The 22,855-nt window shown below is 42.2% G+C and overlaps 1 protein-coding gene across 4 annotated transcripts in view; it reads right to left on the bottom strand.

Annotated features, from left to right (window-relative positions):
* Positions 1-22,855, bottom strand: part of ZNF385D (zinc finger protein 385D) — a 1,001,169-nt gene that overhangs the window by 12,758 nt on the left and 965,556 nt on the right. For all 4 annotated transcript variants that reach the window (XM_069572941.1, XM_069572940.1, XM_069572943.1 and 1 more), the window contains one exon: positions 9,453-9,686. In XM_069572941.1, coding sequence (XP_069429042.1) covers positions 9,453-9,686 — 234 coding nt within the window. The remainder of the gene's footprint in view (positions 1-9,452; positions 9,687-22,855) is intronic.

The following is a 22,855-nucleotide window of genomic DNA, read 5'->3' as shown; positions in this document are numbered from 1 at the left end:
GCAGAGAACAACTGATTGGTTCAGGATTGAGAAAGGAGTACAGCAGGGCTGTCTGCTATCACCCTGTTTGTTTAATCTACCTGCTGAGCACATCATGAGAAATGCTGGGCTGGATGAGTGACGAGCTGGAATCAAGATAGGCAGGAGAAGCATCAACAACCTCAGATACGCAGATGATACCACTCTAATGACAGAAAGCGAAGAGGAACTAAAGAGCCTCTTGACGAGGGTGAAGGAAGGGAGTGAAAGAGCTGGTTTAAGACTAAATAAAAAATCTAAGACCATGGCATCAGCCCCATCACTTCATGGGGGAAAATAGAAGGGGAAAAGGTGGAAGCAGTGACAAAGCTCCTCTCCTTGGGCTCAGAATCGCTGCAGATGGTGACAGCAGCCATGAAATCAGATGATGGCTTCTCAGCAGGAAAACGATGATAAACCTAGACAGTGTGTTGAAAAGCAGAGACATTACTCTGCTGACAAAGGTCCGTATAGTCAAGGCTGTGGTCTTCCCAGTGGTCATGTGAAGTTGTGAGAGCTAGACAGGAAAGAAGGCAGAGCATCAAAGAATTGATGCCTTTGACTGTGGTGCTGGAGGAGACTCCTGAGAGTCCCTAGGAGAGCAAGGAGATCAAACCAGTCAATCTTAAGGGAGACCAACCCTGAATATTCACTGGAAGGGCTGATGCTGAAGCTGAAGTTCCAGTATTTTGGTCATCTTATGTGAACAGATGACTCTTTGGAAAAGACTCTGATGCTGGGAAAGATTGAGGGCAGGAGAAGAGGGAGTCAGAGGATGAGATGGTTGGACAGCATCACCATTGCAATGAACAGGAACTTGGGCAAACTCCTGGAGATTGTGAGGGACAGGGAGGCCTGGCGTGCTGCAGTCCATGGGTCTCAAAGAGTTGGACACGAGTGGGTGACTGAACAGCAGCAACAACAAAAAGAGTAGATGCACGTTCACGTATAATGGATTCACTTTGCTGTACACTTGAAACTAACACAGCATTGTAAATCTACTATAGGTCAAGAAAAGATCTTGAAAAAGAGAACTGTGGCTCCAGTCCACTCTCTGATAGAAACTTCTGGGGTGATGGAAATTATCATGATCTGTAGGCACCAATATGGTGGCCTTTAGTCACAGACACCCTTCAGCACTTGATATGAGGCTACTGCAACTGAATTGGTGATTGATTTCAATTTAAATCGCCACCTAAGGCTAGTGGTTACCACATTAGATAGCGCAGCTCTTGTACTCAAGCATGTCCTGCATGAACATGTGTAACACAGAGGCTATGTGGCTGAGCTGTCTTTTTTTAATCATTTGTAGAAAGTTTAAAGAAGGCACATTGGCAGACTTGTGATAGAAGAGTCGCCATCTGTTTTTTCCATCCAACTGAAGTCTTATCATCATCCCAGAAGATGTTGAAGAGCTGAGATAGATATCTCTGGGCCTTAATAATAACAAGGTCTTGAACTTGGACTATCGCTGACTGGCTTAAATGAGTTTTTCACTTGAAACATGAAATGACAAATCTCTAGAGGAAACAAGTTTTTATACAGTCTCTTCCTGAACAGAGGCACAAACTGGACCTGGGCTTCTTGAAGGCAACTCATGGGTTTTGCTCAAATGTTCATTCTCAGGGCCCAATGCGTGGTAGTCAATCAGTGGAGATTAGAGAAGTATTGGATATTAGTAAAGATCAACAAACACATATTCATAAAGAGAGTTATGAGCTCAGGTTCTGAGATGGTACAAGCCAGAGCTGTCTCCATTAGCTGTGAGGTTTCAATTGACTGAAGTGCTGCGGGAGATGCACGTTTTACTGTAAGGTATTATTGCTGGCAGGCCCACAGGCTCAAGAAACTTCAGTCAATCTTCTCTTTCTTCTTCTTAACATTGTTTTCATGTATAAGGAAAAATTTACAAATCTCTAAGCATTTAAAAATTTAGTCAAGTCTGTCTTTTCATGATGTGGCTTTTCTCTATATTAAAACTTAGTGAGGGAAAATAAGCTCTGTGTAGGTACAAAAAACCTGGAATGTGCTTAGTGAAAATGATCAAATGTTACCACTTTAAGTCATCACCAGAAAAATCTGCCAAATTAGCAATGAGGCTGCTTATAAAATGTCAAAGGATTTTTTTTTTCAATTATATATAGAAACTCATTAAATTGGTTAAGCAAAGCATTACCTAGCAGGATATTTGGGGGGGGAATTTCTGTAAAGAAAGAGATAAAACATATCTTTTTATAATATCTGTGTCCATTACATAAAAATAAGAGGAGACTTCAAGGTCTCGTATATACAGTATGTCCTCTTAAGGTGTTGCAAGCATTCTTAGAAAGTTTTGTGAATCATGCTAGCAAGTTCAGGAAAATCGCTTTTCCTTCCAAAGTCAGAAAAAAAAAAAAAGAAATCCTATATTCCAGTACTATTCCAAAAAATTGACTAACTTTGAATGGTTAAACTGTAGTGAAAAATAAAGAGGAAGCACATGGAACAACACAGTAACCTACCTGGGGCTTCCCAGGAGACTCAGTTGTAAAGAACTTGCCTGCCATGCCTGAGACACGAGAGACGCGGGCTCCATCCCTGGGTTGGGAGGATCTCCTGGAATAGGAAATGACATCCCACTCCCTATTCTTGCCTGGAAACATCCATGGAAAGAGGAGCCTGGAGGGCTACAGTCCATGGGGCCACAAAGAGTCAGACACGACTGAGCAACTAAGCAGACAGCAGCTGCTGTGATTCTGCTAATAATCATGTCACAATATTTCATCCTCACAAGGTGCATATGGCCTCTTAACTCCATGAGAGAGAGAGAGACAGACAGACAGAGAGACGAACAGAGAGAGAACAAGAGAGAAAGGGGCCTAAAGACAGTTGCCTTGCCAAGGTTCACATAGAAAAGCTCTCTGCAGATTTGAGGCAAAAATTAAATCTGATCACTTCTAGTTCACTCTAGTCTATTCCATTAAGCCGTAACAAAGGCAGTGTTTGATGGAAATTGTTTTCCCAATATTTGTGATTAAGAATGCATTTTCCAGCCAAAATGTGGAAACAGCCTAAATGCCCATCAACAGATGAGTGGATGAAGACAAGCGGTGCCCGCACACAATGGAGAACTGCACAGCCACAAAAAAGGCTGGATAATGCCATTTGCAGCAACTAGATGGCCCTAGAAATCACTCTTAATACCAAGTGATGGAAGTCAGATAAAGAAATATACGCATGTAAGAATTAAAGATTTTAAAATTAAAAAAAAAGAATTCTATTAAAAATAATAAAAAAAGAGACTATTTGGCTATACAAATAATACTATTTGGCTAGTAGTATTTATAGAAATATGCCTCTTTTCAGTGTAAGGCAGTAAGACCATGTTTTCAAATTATTTCTTTATTTGGTTGTCTAGATTAATACTTATCTGGATCATTTTAGAAGCATAGGCTTCATGTGGAGCTTTCTAAAGAGCTTTCTTTGTTAAAGCATTTTCAGACTTCAAAGAACCATTGTGTAAGAACTCATCTACACCAATATATCTTGAGTAGTTTTGATTATTTTATGTTGAATAGAAAAGCTGAACTGAAAATTTTTTCACCTTCAGAAGTACTGAAGTGGCAAAGTCTTTCCATATGTGTAACATGTATATATATTCTCTTCTAAGAGTGTTTATCAGAATACATATTTTTGAAATAAAAGCTTTATATTTGTGTGCTGTGAATAGAAAAAAAAAGAAAAAAAAATATATGATATCACTTATAAGTGGAATCTTAAAAAATAATACAGACGAACTTATTTACAAAACAGAAACAGACTCACAGACTTCAAAAAGAAATTCACAGCTACCAAAGTGGGAGCAAGGAGGGGGAGGGGCAAATTAGGAGGTCATGATTAAAGCAGGTCAACAGCAGAGACCTACGTTACAGCGTAAGGAACTCTACTCAATATTCCGGGTGTGTATGTTAGTCACTCAGTCATGTCTGACTCTTTGTGGCTCCATGGACTGTAATTTGCCAGGCTCCTCTGTCTACGGACTTCTCCAGGCAAGAATACTGGAGTGGGTAGCCATTCCCTTCTCCAGGGGATCTTCCCAACCCAGGGATCAAACCCAGGTCTCCTTATTGCAGGTAAATTCTTTTGTCTGAGCCACCAAGAAAGCCCACTCAATATCTATAATAACCTATATGGAAAAAGAATCTGAAGAAGAATGAATAGACATATAACTGAATCACTTTGTTGTATATATGAAACTAATGCAACACTGCAAATCATGTATTCTCCAATAAACTTTTAAAAAGAGTTTTATGGCAAAAACAATACCATATTGTAAAGTAATTAACCTCCAATTAAAATAAATAAATTTATATTAAAAATAAAATGCCTCCCCATTTAAAGAAAAAGAAGAATGCATTTTCCAAGATTAAGAGTAAAACATGTCTTGAAGGTGGTTGACTTCCCGTGAACAGCCCATAGTGCGTAACTCTCCACTCAGTGTCACAGTCCTTCAGCTCAGTCGCTCAGTTGTGTCCGACTCTTTGCAGCCCCTTGAATCTCAGCACTCCAGGCCTGTCCATCATCATCTCCCGGAGTTCACTCAAACTCACGTGCACCGAGTCAGTGATGCCATCTCATCCTCTGTTGTCCCCTTCTCCTCCTGCCCCCAATCTCTCCTAGCATCAGAGTCTTTTCCAATGAGTCAACTCTTCGCATGAGGTGTCCAAAGTGCTGGAGTTTCATCTGTAGCATCATTCCTTCCAAAGAACACCTGGGGCTTATCTCCTTTAGAATGGACTGGTTGGATCTCCTTGCAGTCCAAGGGACTCTCATGAGTCTTCTCCAACACCACAGTTCAAAAGTATCCATTCTTCAGCACTCAGCTTTCTTCACAGTCCAACTCTCACATCCACACATGACCACTGGAAAAACCATAGCCTTGACTAGATGGACCTTTGTTGGCAAAGTAATGTCTCTGCTTTTTTAATATGCTGTCTAGGTTGGTCCACAGGAAAAACCATAGCCTTGATTAGATGGACCTTAGTCGGCAAAGCAATGTCTCTGCTTTGGAATATACTCTCTGGGTTGGTCATAACTTTTCTTCCAAGGAGTAAGCGTCTTTTAATTTCATGGCTGCAATCACCATCTGCAGTGATTTTGGAGCCCCCCAAAATAAAATCTGACACTGTTTCCACTGTTTCCCCATCTATTTGCCATGAAGTGATGGGACCAGATGCCATGATCTTAGATTTCTGAATGTTGAACTTTAAGCCAACTTTTTCGCTCTCTTCTTTCACTTTCATCAAGAGGCTTTTTAGTTCCTCTTCACTTTCTGCCATAAGGGTGGTGTCATCTGCATATCTGAGGTTATTGAGATTTCTCCCGGCAATCTTGATTCCAGCTTGTGCTTCTTCCAGCCCAGCATTTCTCATGATGTACTCTGCATAGAGGTTAAATAAGCAGGGTGACAATATACAGCCTTGACATACTCCTTTTCCTATTTGGAACCAGTCTGTTGTTCCATGTCCAGTTCTAACTGTTGCTTTCTGACCTGCGCATAGGGTTCTCAAGAGGCCTTAGCTCATGTCTATGACATGTTTCCAAAGGGATAAAGAAGGAAACTCCTAGAATCACAATCAAATGCAGAAGACACATGTCCCCTTCTGCAGCCGGGCTGCTTCCGATGACAACTGACATTCAGACCTGATTCCCTGAAAACACAGCCAAGTCTTCATCAGTGTTTTCCTATTAATAACATCTGGATCTAAGAAGAAACTGGAGAAGTCCTTTAAAGATCTATTGCTGGGGTAGAGGTGAGAGGAGGAAGCAGTGGTGGGCATAACTGTGGTCTGCTCTGAGTGCAGCTGGCAAGGTGGTCCTTTAAGAGAACTAGAAAACAGGGATTCAGTGGACTGCTTGCTATCAGAGGGGTCTTGCTTCATGGACTGACAACTCCAAACAGTGCCAGTGTGCGGACTCCTCTCTGACAACTATTTTACTGGTCTATATTCTGAACAATGGATGTAGTTCTGATGAGATCTAGTATTTATTAAATTAGCAAACCATCGGCTCCATCTGTTGAACTCCCTATTATGCAGCCATCCCCGGAAACACACAAATTCGGCTACAAGCTTTAGTTTCACTAGTCATTTCAGAGTAGTTCACAATCGTCTGAGCTCACAAAGGCTGCAATTCATGCGCCTGTAGTGCGACCTTTTTTAATGTAAACAACAGATTGTGAATGGACACGGAGAGCAATGTGATCATAAAGATGGATGGACCGAGAATATGTCACACAGAGTGAATAAGTCAGAAAGAGGAAAAACAGAGTATATTAATGCATCTACTTGGAGTCTGGAAGGGTGATACTGATGAGCCAATCGGCAGGGCAGGAGTAGGGATGCAGATGCAGAGTGGACGTGCGCATGGGAAGCGGGGAGGAGGGCAAATGGGAGCCTGGGCCTGACACACGCACACTATCGTGTCACACAGCTCGTGGGAGGCCGTTACACAGCACCGGAGCCCATCTCAGAGCTCCGTGATGACCTGCAGGGGTGGGGCTTGGAGGCCGTGGGGCGGGGCTCCAGGGGGTGGGGACACGTGTATAGAGGTGGCCGATTCCCCTTGCTGTACAGCAGAAACGGACACAGCATTGTGAACAACTACGTCCCAGACTTGAGGAGACTCAGCTCTGCTGTTCTGTGCGGCCCCTTGCCGGTCTGGCCTGTGAGGGAGGCCAGGCGCTCTGTGCAGGTGAGCTCCGCTGGCCCTCGTCAGCGGCCGGGTAGGTGACGCGGCCTGTCCTGGGCGCTTTTGCGTCCCCGCCTCCTTCTCCCACCCGGATAAGCCCCCAAAGCCCACGGACCCTCACACCGCTGTCTCCGCGCCTGCTTCCGGTGGCCCCAAATGAGAACCCAGCTCAGCGATCTTATGGCGAGTCTGCCGAGGACCACTCCCACCCCGGGCAGGACAGGGGCATGCGTGGGGCCTCGCCATCTACAGGCCCCCTGCGCGTTTCCGCTCAGCGTAACCCGCGGGGAGATGTCTGATGCAGAGAGAAAAGCACCTTAGAGGGAAGAGACGTGGGGATCACAGTGTCCCCCTGGGCTGAAACCTCGGAGGGGACACATCTAGAAAGGGGCTCGAGTTAGAGTGACAACCCATCACCTCCTAAGCCTCCAGGTGAGAAGGTTACGCTAGTCCTCTGCCCTGCCTACAAAACACTTGGCAACAGTTTTGCATTTTTTTTTTCTTTTTCCAAACACTATAGCTTCCCAGGCCCTGGCTATACAACAAATCAAAATCCCTGGATGTAGGGAATATATATATATATATATATATATATATATATATATATGTAGGAAATATATTTAGGATATATAATAGGATGTATTTGCAGGATATATGGGCCTTCCAGGTGGTTAAGTGGTAAAGAATCGCATGTCCAGTCCCTGAATCAGGAAGACCCCCTGGAGGACGGCATGGTAACCCACTCCAGTATTCTTGCTTAGAGAACTGCATGGACAGAGAAACCTGGTGAGCTACAGTCTACAGGGCTGCAAAGGGTCAAGACATGACTGGGTGACTAAACAGCAGCAGCAGCAGCAGCAGGATATACAATAAATCAGAATCCCTGGATATATATATATATTAATACATATAGAAATATATTTAAATAAGCATAAATGCACATATTTAAATATATTTAAATAAATAAATATATATAAATATATGGATATACTTTTCTATTTATATAAAATATATGAATACATATTCATACATATAAAATATACACATATTTAAGGCTCCAAATGCAATTCTAACACACAAACCATAAATGACCACAGAAATGGAATATGGAAAATGATCTGATGTGATAAAAACAAGTTAATCATCCCTTCTTTGCTCTTAATCAGCTGTCTCTGATCAGAATTCAGGAAGGACATCCAAATCCTTAATAAATTAATTGCAGCCTCCAAGGGTATGGGTTGTTTATCTGTCAAAATGGGCCTCCCCTCAAAATGAATGTTTCTCTGTCATGATGGGGAATGACCAAGAATTCTCGAGCACTGAATGGACATCCAATGATGTCCACTCTCTCCCATGACTATGCACCCAGGAAACACATCTTTCCAGGAGGAAAGAGGGGGAAATGTGAAGGTTTAGATTCCCCCTGGGGCCAGATGCTATTCTGTGTGTCCCAGTCCCTGCCCTCTAGAACTCTCCCTGACTACAACTCATGTTGCCTGCAAGAGGGGCATGCATGTGCAAAAGGAATTGTCCCCCACCTGCAATTACACCCTTAAAGGGTTGAAGTCAATACTGCAGTGTTACTTGGGCAGCAGTGATTGGCCAAAGACTCCATCGGTGCACAGCTGCACGATTAACTCAGGGCATGATTCACAAATGATTCTTTTCCTATTGTAACGGCTGACAGAGACCTGGAGATGAACCTAGTCTTTCAGAGAAAAGCTGATCTTAGGCCAAAGGGCTGGCTAAAATCTCAGGCAGGACATAAATAAATAAATGAACAAAAATAAATAAAACCTTTATATAAGTTGATATAAATAAATTCTCTCTCTCCATATATATATTATATTACATATATATATATGCATACCTAGTTAGGCTTATATAGAGCTATATAACATCTTTAAATATATATCTAGATATAGCTATACAGAAAGAGCAAGTGGATGGAATCAAAATATATCCAGAGAGGATTCCATACTGGCTTATCAATATTTTCAGTTCTTCTATATTAAAGTTTAGTGTTTAAGTTACAGAGACCTGGGTTTGAATAATGGCTCATCACCTAACTGATCATCTGTCTTCTCTGAGCCTCAATCAAAGCAGGGGAATAGTATCTTTAGGTTGTCAGAAAGAATAAGTAAAATCTTTCACGTAGATGTCTTACCTCAAGATAAGGTAAAACCTCTCATCTTGCTTCTGTCTATAGGAAGCATTTTATTAAGTTTAATCATCCAGTTCAAATAAATTTAGCCCAAACAACATTATTTATCATAAAAACCATAATAAGGAAGCTTTAACCAAAATCGCGTGGAATTATGCAACCCAATTTTGCAGCTCTATTATTGGTGCAACTTTAGAAAATTTCATTTAGAGGCAAATGCGTGGAAATAACATAGCAATCTAGAAATCATATAAACACAAAGCTGATGCTTTAGAATTATATTTCACTGACCCTCCTTGTGTTTATACACACACACACACACATCCACAGCGCGGCACGGGAGCCCTGGAAACCCTTCCCTGCCCTCATGCCAATGACTCTTTGCTTGCCATTCTTACTGTTTAATGGTTACTGAGCTCCATGTAATAATCGCCAGTTTTCCGCCCCCCACCCCGACTGCCCCCTGCTGCAAAGATCTCATCTATTCAGAGGAGCATAATTGCAGAGCTGTTGAGACAGAGAAGCAATCGCTGCATCTCACCACTGTTGTGGGCCTCCAGCTGGGAGGCGGAGTTGACGGCCACCTTGCAGAGAGAACAGTACAGCAGCCTCTTCGCCTTCTCTTCCTCTGTCTCCGTGGAAGGACAGGAGCTGTTGCCGCTGGCTGTGGTGGGGCTCTTCTCCACTTTAGAGGTGATCTCCGTTGTCATAACACTGCTTTTGCGAATGTCCACAGTTGTCGTCGTTGATATTGCTGGTGTCCCTGTGGTACTATCTGTAATCAAAATAGCACAGGAGAAAAGGCAAAGACAGTGGCATTATCTTTCCCTATTTGAAAACGCATCCCCGATATTGCACGCTGGTAATAATGAGAAGAGCGACTAGCCCTGACCCCCTGTCGACCACGAGGCAATCATCTCCTGAGGAAACGACACAGACGCACACTTACAATTGTGTCTATCGATAGAACACACTTGGACAATTCTTGAAAATATATACAAATAGGCTTCACCATGCTTCCTCTAGGTAAATACCCATGCTTGAGGTTCTCCTGTCAGTGTGCGGCCTTTAACTAAAGTGTTCTTTACAGGGCGCTGCGCTTTGCATGTGTCTCCCAGGATGGCTTTAAAAAATGCAATGGAGAGTAAATGCATCTAAGGGATGTTCATTTCTCTTTACTACTTGTCTTTCTATTTTCCTCTACGTCTCTTTCTTTAAAACAAAATAGGTAAAATAGGGCTTCCCTGTTGGTCCCGTGGTTAAGAAACCGCCTCGCAACGCAGGCGACACTGGTCTGATCCCTGGTCTGGGAAGAGCCCACGTGCCGCGGGGCACCCGAGCCTGTGTGCCATGACTGCTGAGCCTTCATCCTTCAACGACTGAAGGCTGTACGCCCTAAGGCCATGCTCCAGGACAAGAGATGCCACCGCAATGAGAAGCGCGCAAACTGCACCTAGAGAGTAGCCCCCACTCCGCATGGCTGGAGAAAGCCCGTGTGCAGCAACAAAGACCCATAACAGTCAAAAACAAATAAAATCACAGCCAAGACCCTTTTAAAAAGTTGGTTGTGATCCTTTGCGTGCTTGTGCAAAATATATGGGAAGTAAAGAACCCTGATGTCACACTGCTTTGTCAAGATCAAAGGTTTATAAAATTCTTGCCTTATTTACAAAGAGCTGTATGTTCAACAAATACAAAAATCATCCATATACAAACAAGACGAATTCTAATCTGGCATATTTATTAAGCGTATGCCCTGCACCGGGATGAGTTCAGGGAGTGTGACGCAACAGTATTCAAGCACCAATGGTGACTCTTCATATGGGATTCATGGACTGGTCACACCATGTTAATGTCCCAGCTTTCAGGAGCATGATAACCAGGAAGGCTTTGATGCACTGTAACCCTACAACCCTTCTGGCTCTGAAGTCTGACTCTAAATCTGGAGAGGTCAACCTTCAAAGTGAGCCTTGTCTTAGCTTCACTTGGGTAGACACAGCTCCCAACCCAAATAGGCTGGTTAACACAGTGTGAGCAGCGTCTGCCAAGTCCAGTATGAATTGCAAATGTGCTCCAGGCCCTGTGCTTTCTATTTTTATATTCCCTTTTCACTGCCTCCTGGCTGGCTAACTCTTAACCTCCTACTTAAAATACTCCCAGGCAGCCTCTCCAGCCACAGCCACTCTTGGAGTTGTCTCTCCTCCCACAGGTTGCCATGCTCACTATCCAATGCCGCCCTAAACGCCCATGGTAAATGGAGTGGGCAGTGGCTATAAGGGACAGTGGTACCTGTAGTGAGGGGCTGTCCTCATAAAATGTAGTTCTTGTTCATTTCTGTTACCAACAAGCCTTTGAACTTGGATTTTCACTTTGATCTGGAGAGAGAGGTGGGAATATCGGTAAGGCTGATTACAGCTTCTTTCCCAAATATGGCACGGAAACACTAGTCAGTCAGAAGAAAGATGGGTTCTTGCTGTTTTTCATTAATTAATTTTTATTAAAAATTTGGAACTATAATTGATTTACAGTTTCAGGTATACACAAAGTGATTCTGCAATATACATATATATATTTAGCTATTATATATCTACATATGTGTGAGTGTATATGCATGTATATACATATATATATATACACACACTATATACGTATGCATGTGAATATATTCTTTTCCGGATTCTTTTCCATTATAGAGGATGCTGAGGGATATTGAATAGAACAATTTATCTGGACCATCCCTTTGCCCCGACCCTTCATATACTTTTAACCACTTATTCAGCCATAATGCCGTTAAGGTCCCCTGCAGTCTCATGGAGAACATCTTATAACCATGTTAGAAAAAATAATCATAGTGCCATCACCAGTTTTTCTCATGGCAAGAGAAAAATAAATAAAATTAACTAACACCAATTTTGGCCACAAGAATGCATTACCTTGAACACTGAAAGGCCCACTTCCTGACTAGTCTTTACTTGTCTTCTAAGGTACCAACATTAAAATATCAGAAATTAGAAAATTTAGAAAATTTCATATCCTAAAAGATGACCCTGTTAAAGTTGTGCATTCAATATGCCAGCAAATTTAGAAAATTCAGTAGTGGCCACAGGAAAATGTCAGTTTTCATTCCAATCACAAAGAAAGGCAATGCCAAAGAATGTTCAAACTGCTGCACAATTGCACTCATCTCACACACTAGCAAAGTAATGTTCAAAATTCTCCAAGCTAGGCTTCAACAGTACATAAACCGAACTTTCAGATGTTCAAGCTGGATTTAGAAAAGGCAGAGGATCCAGAGATCAAGCTGCCGACATCCATTGTATCATAGAAAAAATAAGAGATTTACAGAAAAAAATCTACTCCTGCTTCATTGACTATGCTAAAGCTCTTGACTGTGTGGATCACAAACTGTGGAAAATTCTTAAAGAGATGGGAACACCAGACCACCATACCTGCCTTCTGAGAAACCTGTATACAGGTCAAGAAGCAACAGTTAGGACTGGACATGGAACAACAGACTGGTTCCAAATCGGGAAAGGAGTACATCAAGACTATATTGTCACCCTACTTATTTAACTTATATGCAGAGTACATCATGAGAAATGCCGCAGTGGATGAAACACAAGCTGGAATCAAGATTGCTGGAAGAAGTGTCAATAACCTCAAATATGCAGATGACACCAGCCTTATGGCAGAAAGTGAAGACGAACTAAAGAGCCTCTTGATGAAAGTGAACAAGGAGAGTGAAAAAGCTGACTTAAAGCTCAACATTCAGAAAACGAAGATCATGGCATCTGGTCCCATCACTTTCTGGCAAATAGATGGGGAAGCAATGGAAACAGTGACAGACTTTATTTTCTTGGGCCCCCAAATCACCTCAGATGGTGACTGCAGCCATGAAATTAAAAGACACTTGCTCCTTGGAAGAAAGCTATGACCAATCTAGACAGCATATTAAAAAGCAGAGACATTACTCTGCCAACATCTGTCTATGCAAAACTATGGTGTTTCCAGTAGTCATGTATGGATGTGAGAGTTGGACTATAAAGAAAGGAAAGCATCAAAGCATTGATGCTTTTGAACTGTGGTGTTAGAGAAGACTCTTGAGAGTCCCTTTAACTGCAAGGAGATCCAACCAGTCCATCCTAAATGAAATCAGTCCTGAATATTCCTTGGAAGGACTGATGCTGAAGCTGAAGCTCCAATACTTTGGCACCTGATGTGAAGAGTCTACTCATTAGAAAAGACCCTGATGCTGGGAAAGATTGAAGGCAGGAGGAGAAGGGGACGACAGAGGATAAGATGTTTGGATGGTATCACCAACTCGATGGAGATGAGTTTGAGCAAACTGGGAGATGGTGAAGGACAGGGGAAACTGGAATGCTGCAGTCCATGGGGTTGCAAAGAGCAGACACCACTGAGCAACTAAACAACATCAACTGTTCATGGGGTTTTCAAGGCAGGAATGCAGATGTGTTTTGCCATTCCCTTCTCCAGTGGACCATGTTTTTTCAGAACTCTCCCCTGTGCTCCGTCCATCTTGGGTGGCCCTACATGGCATGGCATTATCCCCAGAGGATAAAGTACATTTATACCAATAATGTCAAAGGTTAGAGACTCCAGACCATCTATGGCTTGGGCTTAGTAAAATGTTAATGTTTCTTAAGGGAAGTCCCTTGCACGAGACAGGCTCAGGGAAATCAGGATCTAAATACTTAATTTCTGGCACTTAACTCCCTTGTGGCTCAAATGGTAAAAATCTGCCTCCAATGCAAAAGACCCGAACTTGATGCCTGGGTTGGGAAGATCCCCTGGAGGAGGAAATGCAACTACTCCAGTATCTTTGTCCGGAGAATTCCATGGACAGAGGAGCCCTGCCATCCACTGGGTTGCAGAGTCGGCCTCAACTGAATGACTAACACTTTCCCTTAACCTTGTTACATTTTGTAGGCCACTTAGCTGAGCAAAGATCTGTTATTAATATTAATATTTTCTCAAGATTAAGGTTAGTTTGAGTGAAATATAGTCATGTTTTTCACTTTAAATTTAATATATAGATCTTGAGTCCACAAAGGTAAGAGTATTATTAATTTATAACAAGATATGAATGTTTCAGTTACTGTTAATTTCCCAGTAGTAAAGAGGACTTTTTTTTAACAAGTAAGGTAAATATATTTTAAGATCAAACCATAAAGGAACCAACTATTCTATTTAGATGGCCCTTGGTTTCTGCATCCATTTAAAATATTAAAAAAAATAATTCCAGAAACTTCCAGAAAACACAATTTTTCCGTGGGAAGGTGATTATTTACATATCATTTACATTGTATTTGCAACGATTTGCATAATGTTACACAGTTTTAGGTATTAGAAGTAATCCGGAGATGGTTTAAAGTAAATGGGAGGATGTGTACAGGTCATGTGCAGCTGCTGCTGCTGCTGCTGAGCCGCGTCAGTCGTGTCCGACTCTGTGCGACTCCATAGACAAGCCCACCAGGCTCCCCCGTCCCTGGGATTCTCCAGGCAAGCACACTGGAGCGGGTTGTGCAACTGCTACCTCATCTTATAGAAGCGCTTGAGCATCCATAGATTCTGGTATCTACAGGGGTTCTGGAATCATTTCCCCATGAATATCAACAGATGACTGTACAGTGCACAAACAATGACATATAGCAAAGCTCTTTTCTTGAGTATGGAAGATTAAATTACCAGTTATGCATAATACCTATCCACTCATTAAAATAAAATTTTATATCATTGACCATGTTAATAACATACACTCTTGCTAGGATGTGATGAGACTTATCCCTGTGATATTCTTCCCCAAACTCGTAACCCTTGTCTAACAATGGGAAAAGCATAAACAAACTTAAATTCAATGACATTCTACACAATTCCTGATCAAGAGTCCTCAAAAATGTCTAGGTCACCAAAACAAGAAACCTGAAAACCTGTCATGGTCCAGACAAGGCTCAGGACTCAGGATGTCTAAATATAGTCTGGTGTCCTGGTTGAAATCCTGGGGCAAAAAGAAAAAAGGAACATTAGGTAAAAAAAATTAGGAAATTCAAAGGAAGTCTGGAATCTAGTAAAAGCGATGTATTGGTTATGGTTCTCTAGCTTTAACAAATGCACCACAATTACGTGAGATGCTAATAACAAGGAAAACTTGACAGCATATACTGGAGCCCTCTGTAGTATTCTTGTACGTCTTTGTAAATGTAAAGCTAGTCTTAAAATGAAAGTTTATTGATAAAAAAGATCTAGAACCTGTCACCACACAGTGCGTTATCCAGTTACTTTGGAGAATCACAGCAGTGATCTCAGTGGTTACATGCTACACTTTCTTGGTTTTAGACGAGGAAATTTCCATAAAACTGGGACTTGACGTTGCCTCTCCCACTTCCAAATCCTTATTTCAGGTCCAAATTGTCATTCTGTGTTGCGGTGATTCATGTGTTTGAACTTCACTCCATCAGCATTTCCTGAGCTGCTGTTTTGCGCTTGGTTCTACCTAAGCCACCGGAGATGGGAAGGATAATGAATGTCCCTTCCGTGGTTCATGAGACATCCCATAGTGATCTGGAATAACAGTAATAAATATACCAGCCCTTCTTCCACCCATTTTGTCCACTCATACACCCTTGCATTTATACTTCACATAAAAAATGCATTCAATAAATATTTATTCAAAGAAAACAATGAATGAATAAATGAGCAAACGAACGAGCAAGACACAGTTATAGCTGAAGACGGCAGAGCGATGTTAGAGCAGCTATACATATGAATACGCTCGTCATCGTAAAAACTGAGAGGGTAAATTAGGAGTTCAGGATTAACATTTATACATTGCTATGTATAAAATAAACAACCAGCAAGGACCTACTATATAACACAGGGAATTATATGCAATATTGTCTAATAACCTGATAAAAGAAAAGAACCTGAAAAAGAATACACACACACACACACACACACACACACATGAATCATTTTGATGTATGTCTGAAACTAAAACACCATTATAAATCAACTATATTTCAATTTGAAAAAAAAAACATAGGTATACCTTCTTTCTCCCCACCTTAGAGAAGAAATTGGGGTATGGAGAGTTTTGGGAACTTGCCCAATGCCAAAGCTGCCAGCTGTAGGGCAATGATTTGAACCTAGCCTAGCTCAGAAGCACATGTTCTTTTTGCTAAAATTTTGAATTTTTTTCATAAAAAAAGAACTGATCACATCCCTTCAGTTTATTCCAATTGATCATGATTTATTATGATTGTTGGAAGATAGCATCTTAAAAATTTGACTTCAAAAGAAACAAAACAAGGCCCGAGCTAGAGTCAATCATGTACATCCAATCTTCCGTTCATGCTAACGTATCAAGTTGTTGGAGCCCATTAGGGGGAGGGGAGAGAAGGAAAACCTACAGTTTTCAAACAATCTCTTCTGCAAAGTGATAAGAGTAACCCACAGGGCCTCCTTATTGTAAACTTTTCCTTTTTTTCCCCAAACGATGTGAAACTAGAACCATGATTCACTTTTCTTAACATTTCCCGGGGGCTGATTCAGATCTCTTAGCGCTGTTCTACCAGTGATCCTCTAGGAACGATATATGTGACAGGGAGTCGAAAGTAATGGGTGTGCTTTACGGGGAAGGCAAGGTTTGAGATTGTACAGGTTTGCATTTCTGTGCTGTTTTTCTGCCAACGCCCTGAAGCAAATATTCATTATTATAACTGTCACTGTTTGGCTTTGGCATCAAAACAGATTGCTAATACTTTGTGGAATGGTGCTCTCGTGGAGGATGAAAGGAAACGTGTCAGTATTCAGAGTGGCCCATCTTGGCCCTCATTCTTGCATAAAACACTGGAAACACCTTTTAAAACATTTCATAAAGCATAAGAAAAGATTCCAGAAAATAATAACTTGAATTCTAGATAATAAAATAGAGCAGCCAACTTACACGGTCTCGGTAAGGAAAGTAGTTTCCTAGTTACAGATCTCATGATCCAACTCAGAGAATCAGAGGTAAGTTATGGAAATTTCCTTCCAGGTAACAGAAATGAATGCATGCATGCTCAGTTGCTCAGTCACGTCCGACTATTGGCGACCCCATGGACCGTAGCCTGCCAGGCTCCTGCATCCATGGGACTCTCCAGGCAAGAATACTGGAGTGGGTTGCCATTTCCTCCTCCAGGGATAATTCTCGACCCAGGGATCAAAGGCATATCTCCCGCGTTGGCAAGCAGATTCTTTACCACTGAGCCACCTGGGAAGCCCTGACAAATTAATACTATGACCCAAAGATTCTCATCATGTTTTCTGGTTCACTGAAGACTCAGAATGATATTCAATTTATTTCCTTCTTGTCTGTGAGAATTTAAGTCTCAACCAGGCTTGCAAGCAAGTGAGGAGAACAGCTGCTTCCTCTTAAATATGCTGACATTCTGAAGTATAAAAAGGTGTTTCGTGACCAAAAAAATAAAACCACACACACACACATGCAAGCTTTTAGAAATTATTACTGGCAGTTGTTTCTTTCCTCTGGATTTTACCTCATTTAACCACCATCATCTGGGCAGCACCGCCCTCTTAGACACGGGCAGGAACAGGCCCTGCACTGGGCTCTGTACTTTTGGGGGTTCCACATATCACAAGCCTCTGAAACAAAAGTCTATTTTTGTATATTTTGATCTTATGAAAAACACTTTTTTCAAGTTTGATAACCAACTAAGCAAATGGGAATATTAATTAGGAAGGGAAGTGAGAACTGGACTGGGTTCCCCGAAGGCCAGAGTACAGAGTCAGAGAATTCTCAAGTGTGTGTGAACGCATGCGTGTAGAGGTTTATGATCGTGTGTCTCTATGTGTGTATTGTGTCTATGTGTGTGAACATGTCTATGTGTGTGCATGTATGTTTTGTGTGTGCGTATATGTCTGTGTATGTGTTTTGTGTGTGCACGTATGTGTATATGTCTATGTATGTATGTTTTGTGTGTACATGTGTGTCTATGTGTGTTTTGTGTGTGCGTATATGTCTATGTATGTATGTTTTGTGTGTGCACGTGTGTCTATGTGTGTGCATGTATGTTTTGTGTGTGTATATGTCTATGTATGTATGTTTTGTGTGTGCACGTGTGTCTATGTGTGTGTTTTGTGTGTGCGTATATGTCTATGTATGTATGTTTTGTGTGTGCACGTGTGTCTATGTGTGTGTTTTGTGTGTGCATATATGTCTATGTATGTATGTTTTGTGTGTGCACGTGTGTCTATTTGTGTATGTTTTGTGTGTGCATATATGTCTATGTATGTATGTTTTGTGTGTGCACGTGTGTCTGTGTTTTGTGTGTGCGTATGTCTATGTATGTATGTTTTGTGTGTGCACGTGTGTCTATGTGTGTGCATGTATGTTTTTTGTGTGTATATGCAGTTTTATGTGTCTATGTGTAGGTGTGGTTCTGTGTGTTGAGGTAAAAGATCACAGCCTCTCCCTGGAAACCAGAGAAAGAGGCTTGTTTTCAAAACACCAAATGATGTCAAGTCACCAAATGTGAGTCTACACAGAAAAGTCCCCCCAGATATTGCCTCCCTCTCTGAAGAGAAAATGTTTCAGATTGGCTGAAAATCCTGAGCCCACAAAATGAGGTTGGGGAGAAAGGTTGCCTCCCCACTGGGCCCCCAGATTTGAGTGGGTCCAGTTACCACCCGAGGGCTTCCCTGGTGGCTCAGCAGGTAGAGAATCCACCTGCATTGAGGGAGACCTGGGTTTGATTCCTGGGTTGGGAAGATCCCCTGGAGAAGCGAAAGGCTACCCACTCCAGTATTCTGGCCTGGAGAATTCCACGGACTGTATAGTCCACGGGGTCACAAAGAGTTGGACACAACAAAGCGACTTTCATCTTCAGTTGCCACCTGAAGGGCTGACTCAGGGGACAGCGTCTGCCCTGTTCCTGCACATCTGTGCTACTTGGCAGGGCTGAGCTGACTCAGGTGGGGAGAGCCCTTGACCTTCAGGTCACAAGGGCAATCCTTGGATACAGCCTATGGGACTGCCAGTGATGCTTGAGGTACCTTGTAAGCATTGAACTGTATGGTGTATGGTCTCCATTTGAGCTCTTGACTTGGTCCTGAAACTTTTCAGGTGGGCTTGATTTACTCCTCCTGTGTTAGACCCTGGGTTAATCATTGGATGTTAAAAGGTAAAAAACGACATTACTTGTGGATCAGAGCAACCAGGCTGCATACCATGAGAGGGAAGGGAACAATGGATTTGCTGTCTTTGAAGAGGTCGAGGAGACATCTCCAGAAAATGATAGAGAAATACTTGCACTTCAAATTCTAACTTTACCACACCTCCAGAGGTCTGCTACTTGGAAGTATCATGCATAACAATGATCCACTGTCCTTTTTAGATGAAGTCCTATAGAGACCTGATTAAAGCACTTAATGTCTCAAGGGATCAGGTGAGTAATTATTTCTATCTTTACATCGTTTGAACTAGAGTTTCCAAGTCTTGTGCGCATTAGAAATTCTAGATAGGCAATTGATTTCAAAAACTTAAGAAACCCCAGAAATATCTCACTGCAACTTCTGAGATGTTTCCTGAAGCTGCTTAATCTATGACTGCTTGAGGCAATTACATCAACAGTAGATTCAGACTCAGTGATCCTGGTTACTGACCTGCTGAACTCACCTTGGGTTGGGCACACCGGATGCAGATTAGAACATCAACTGTTCTGCTGAAAAGTATTTGAGAGAGAGCCTGTTAAAATAAATAGCTTATCCAACTTCTGAATTTCCCTCTTGAAACCAGGACCATTTCATGGGGACTGGACATCATGTGAATCATGTGATTTGAGAAGATACTGTTAGATTGCTTTAATTTCAAAGAAAAATTTTTCAGGAATTCAGGATATTATTATTGCTGACAGCAATTTGGGAGGAAGAAGGCTAGAGAGTCAGGTTGCCAGGTTAGTGAATGATTGCAGAAGCTCTCAAAAGGAGGAGGTGATCAAAACTGGATCAAAGGATGCTTGAGCTGGAGAGGCAGCAGAGAGATGGAGAGTGGCAGGAGGAACAGGCCAAGAAAAAGGGAGACCAGAGGCTCCAGAAGCAGAAGGAAGGCAGCAGGAGCCCCCCAGTCCCTAGGCAGTGACCCAGGGCCCAACAGCTGGCCAACCGGAGCAGAGACCTACTCTGTATCCTCAGCCTCAAATGTCCTTGATCTCAAAATGGATGTCTCTAGTTTACTTCTTTGTTTAAATTTTATATTGGAGTACAGTAGATTGTATATTGGAATATAGTTGATTGTACAGTAGAGTATACTTGATTGTATATTAGAGTATAGTTGACTGTATATTGGAGTACAGTTGGCTTCCTTGGTGGCTCAGATGTTAAAGAATCTGCCTGCAATGTGGTAGACCCAGGTCCCATTCCTGGTGGGGAATGGCCAGCCACTCCAGTATTCTTTCCTGGAGGGTCCCATGGACACAGAAGCCTGGAGCCTACAGTCCATGGAGTCACAAAGAGTTGACACGACTGAGCAACTAACACCTTCACACTTTCCTAGTTGATTAACAATGTGTTAGTTTCAGGTGCACAGTCAAGTAATCCAGTCACACATACACATGTTGATATATGTGTCTATTCTTTTCAAACTCTGTTCTCATTTAGGTTGCAAAATTCAAATTTAAATTGAAGAAAGTAGGGGAAACCACTAGACCATTCAGGTATGACCTAAATCACATCCCTTATGATTATACAGTGGAAGTGAGAAATAGATGTAAAGGGCTAGATCTGATAGACAGAGTGCCTGATGAACTATGGACTGAGGTTCGTGACATTGTACAGGAGACAGGGCTCAAGACCATCCTCATGGAAAAGAAATGCAAAAAATCAAAGTGGCTGTCTGGCGAGGCCTTACAAATAGCTGTGAAAAGAAGAGAAGAGAAAAGGAAAGATATAAGCGTCTGAATGCAGAGTTCCAAAGAATAGCAAGGACAGATAAGAAAGCCTTCCTCTGTGATCAATGCAAAGAAATAGAGAAAAACAACAGAATGGGAAAGACTAGAGATCTCTTCAAGAAAATTAGAGATACCAAGGGAACAGTTCATGCAAAGATGGGCTTGATAAAGGACAGAAATGGTATGGACCTAACAGAAGCAGAAGATATTAACAAGAGGTGGCAAGAATACGCAGAAATGTACAAAACAGATCTTCACAACCAAGATAATCATGATGGTGTGATCACTGACCTAGAGCCAGACATCCTGGAATGTGAATTCAAGTAGGCCTTAGAAAGCATCACTACAAACAAAGCTAGTGGAGGTGATGGAATTCCAGTTGAGCGATTTCAAATCCTGAAAGATGATGCTGTGAAAGTGCTGCACTCAATATGCCAGCAAGTTTGGAGAAGTCAGCAGTGGCTACAGCACTGGAAAAGGTCAGTTTTCATTCCAATTCCAAAGAACGGCAATGCCAAAGAATGCTCAAAACCGCACAATTACACTCATCTCACACATTAGCAAAATAATGCTCAAAGTTCTCCAAGCCACGCTTCAGCAATATGTGAACGATGAACTTCCAGATGTTCAAGCTGGTTTTAGAAAAGGCAGAGGAACCAGAGATCACTTTGCCAACATCAGCTGGATCATTGAAAAAGCAAGGGAGTTCCAAAAAAAACATCTATTTCTGCTTTATTGACTATGCCAAAGCCTTTGACTGTGTGGATCACAATGAACTGTGGAAAATTCTGAAAGACATGGGAATACCTCTCGAGAAACCTATATGCAGGTCAGGAAGCAACAGTTAGAACTGGACATGGAACAACAGACTAGTTCCAAATAGGAAAAGGAGTACGTCAAGGCTGTATATTGTCACCCTGCTTATTTAACTTCTATGCAGAGTACATCATGAGAAACGCTGGGCTGGAAGAAGCACAAGCGGGAATCAAGAGTGCTGGGAGAAATATCAATAACCTGAAATATGCATATGACACCACCCTTATGGCAGAAAGTGAAGAGGAACTAAAAAGCCTCTTGATGAAAGAGGAGAGTGAAGAAGTTGGCTTAAAGCTCAACATTCAGAAAACGAAGATCATGGCATCTGGTCTCATCACTTCATGGGAAATAGATGGGGAAACAGTGTCAGACTGTTTTTTGGGCTCCAAAATCACTGCAGATGGTGACTGCAGCCATGAAATTAAAAGATGGTTACTCCTTGGAAGAAAAGTTATGACCAACCTACACAGCATATTAAAAAAGCAGTGACATTACTTTGCCACAAAGGTCCATCTAGTCAAGGCTATGATTTTTCCTGTGGTCATGTATGGATGTGAGAGTTGGACTGTGAAGAAAGCTGAGCGCCGAAGAATTGATGCTTTTGAACTGTGGTGTTGGAGAAGACTCTTGAGAGTCCCTTGGACTGCAAGGAGATCCAACCAGTCCATTGTAAAGGACATCAGCCCTGGGTGTTCATTGGAAGGACTGATGCTGAAGCTGAAAGTCTAATACTTTGGCCACCTGATGCGAATAGTTGACTCATTGGAAAAGACTCTGATGCTGGGAGCGATTGGGGGCAGGAGAAGAAGGGGATGGCAGAGGATGAGATGGCTGGATGGCATCACCGACTCGATGGACGTGAGTCTGAGTGAACTCCGGGAGTTGGTGATGGACAGGGAGGCCTGGCGTGCTGCGACTCATGGGGTTGCAAAGAGTCAGACACGACTGAGAGACTGAACTTAACTGAACTGACAGTATTAGCTTAAACCCGTAGTTTCGCACATACAAGCAGGCCTCATCTAAGTAGCAGTCATACCACCCGCCACCTCAGCCCCTGCACACACACACACACACCCAACAGGCAGAGGCAGAAAGTGTAAAGGAGTGTAACGGTGACACCGATAGTGTTGCTCACTGGAGAGCACACAACCCCACACAGAAGGTG

This window comes from Ovis canadensis, chromosome 26, assembly GCF_042477335.2.
Source record: "Ovis canadensis isolate MfBH-ARS-UI-01 breed Bighorn chromosome 26, ARS-UI_OviCan_v2, whole genome shotgun sequence".
Lineage (NCBI taxonomy): Eukaryota > Metazoa > Chordata > Mammalia > Artiodactyla > Bovidae > Ovis > Ovis canadensis.
The sequence above is the reverse complement of the archived record's forward strand: the minus strand, read 5'-3'. Positions and strand labels throughout refer to the sequence as shown.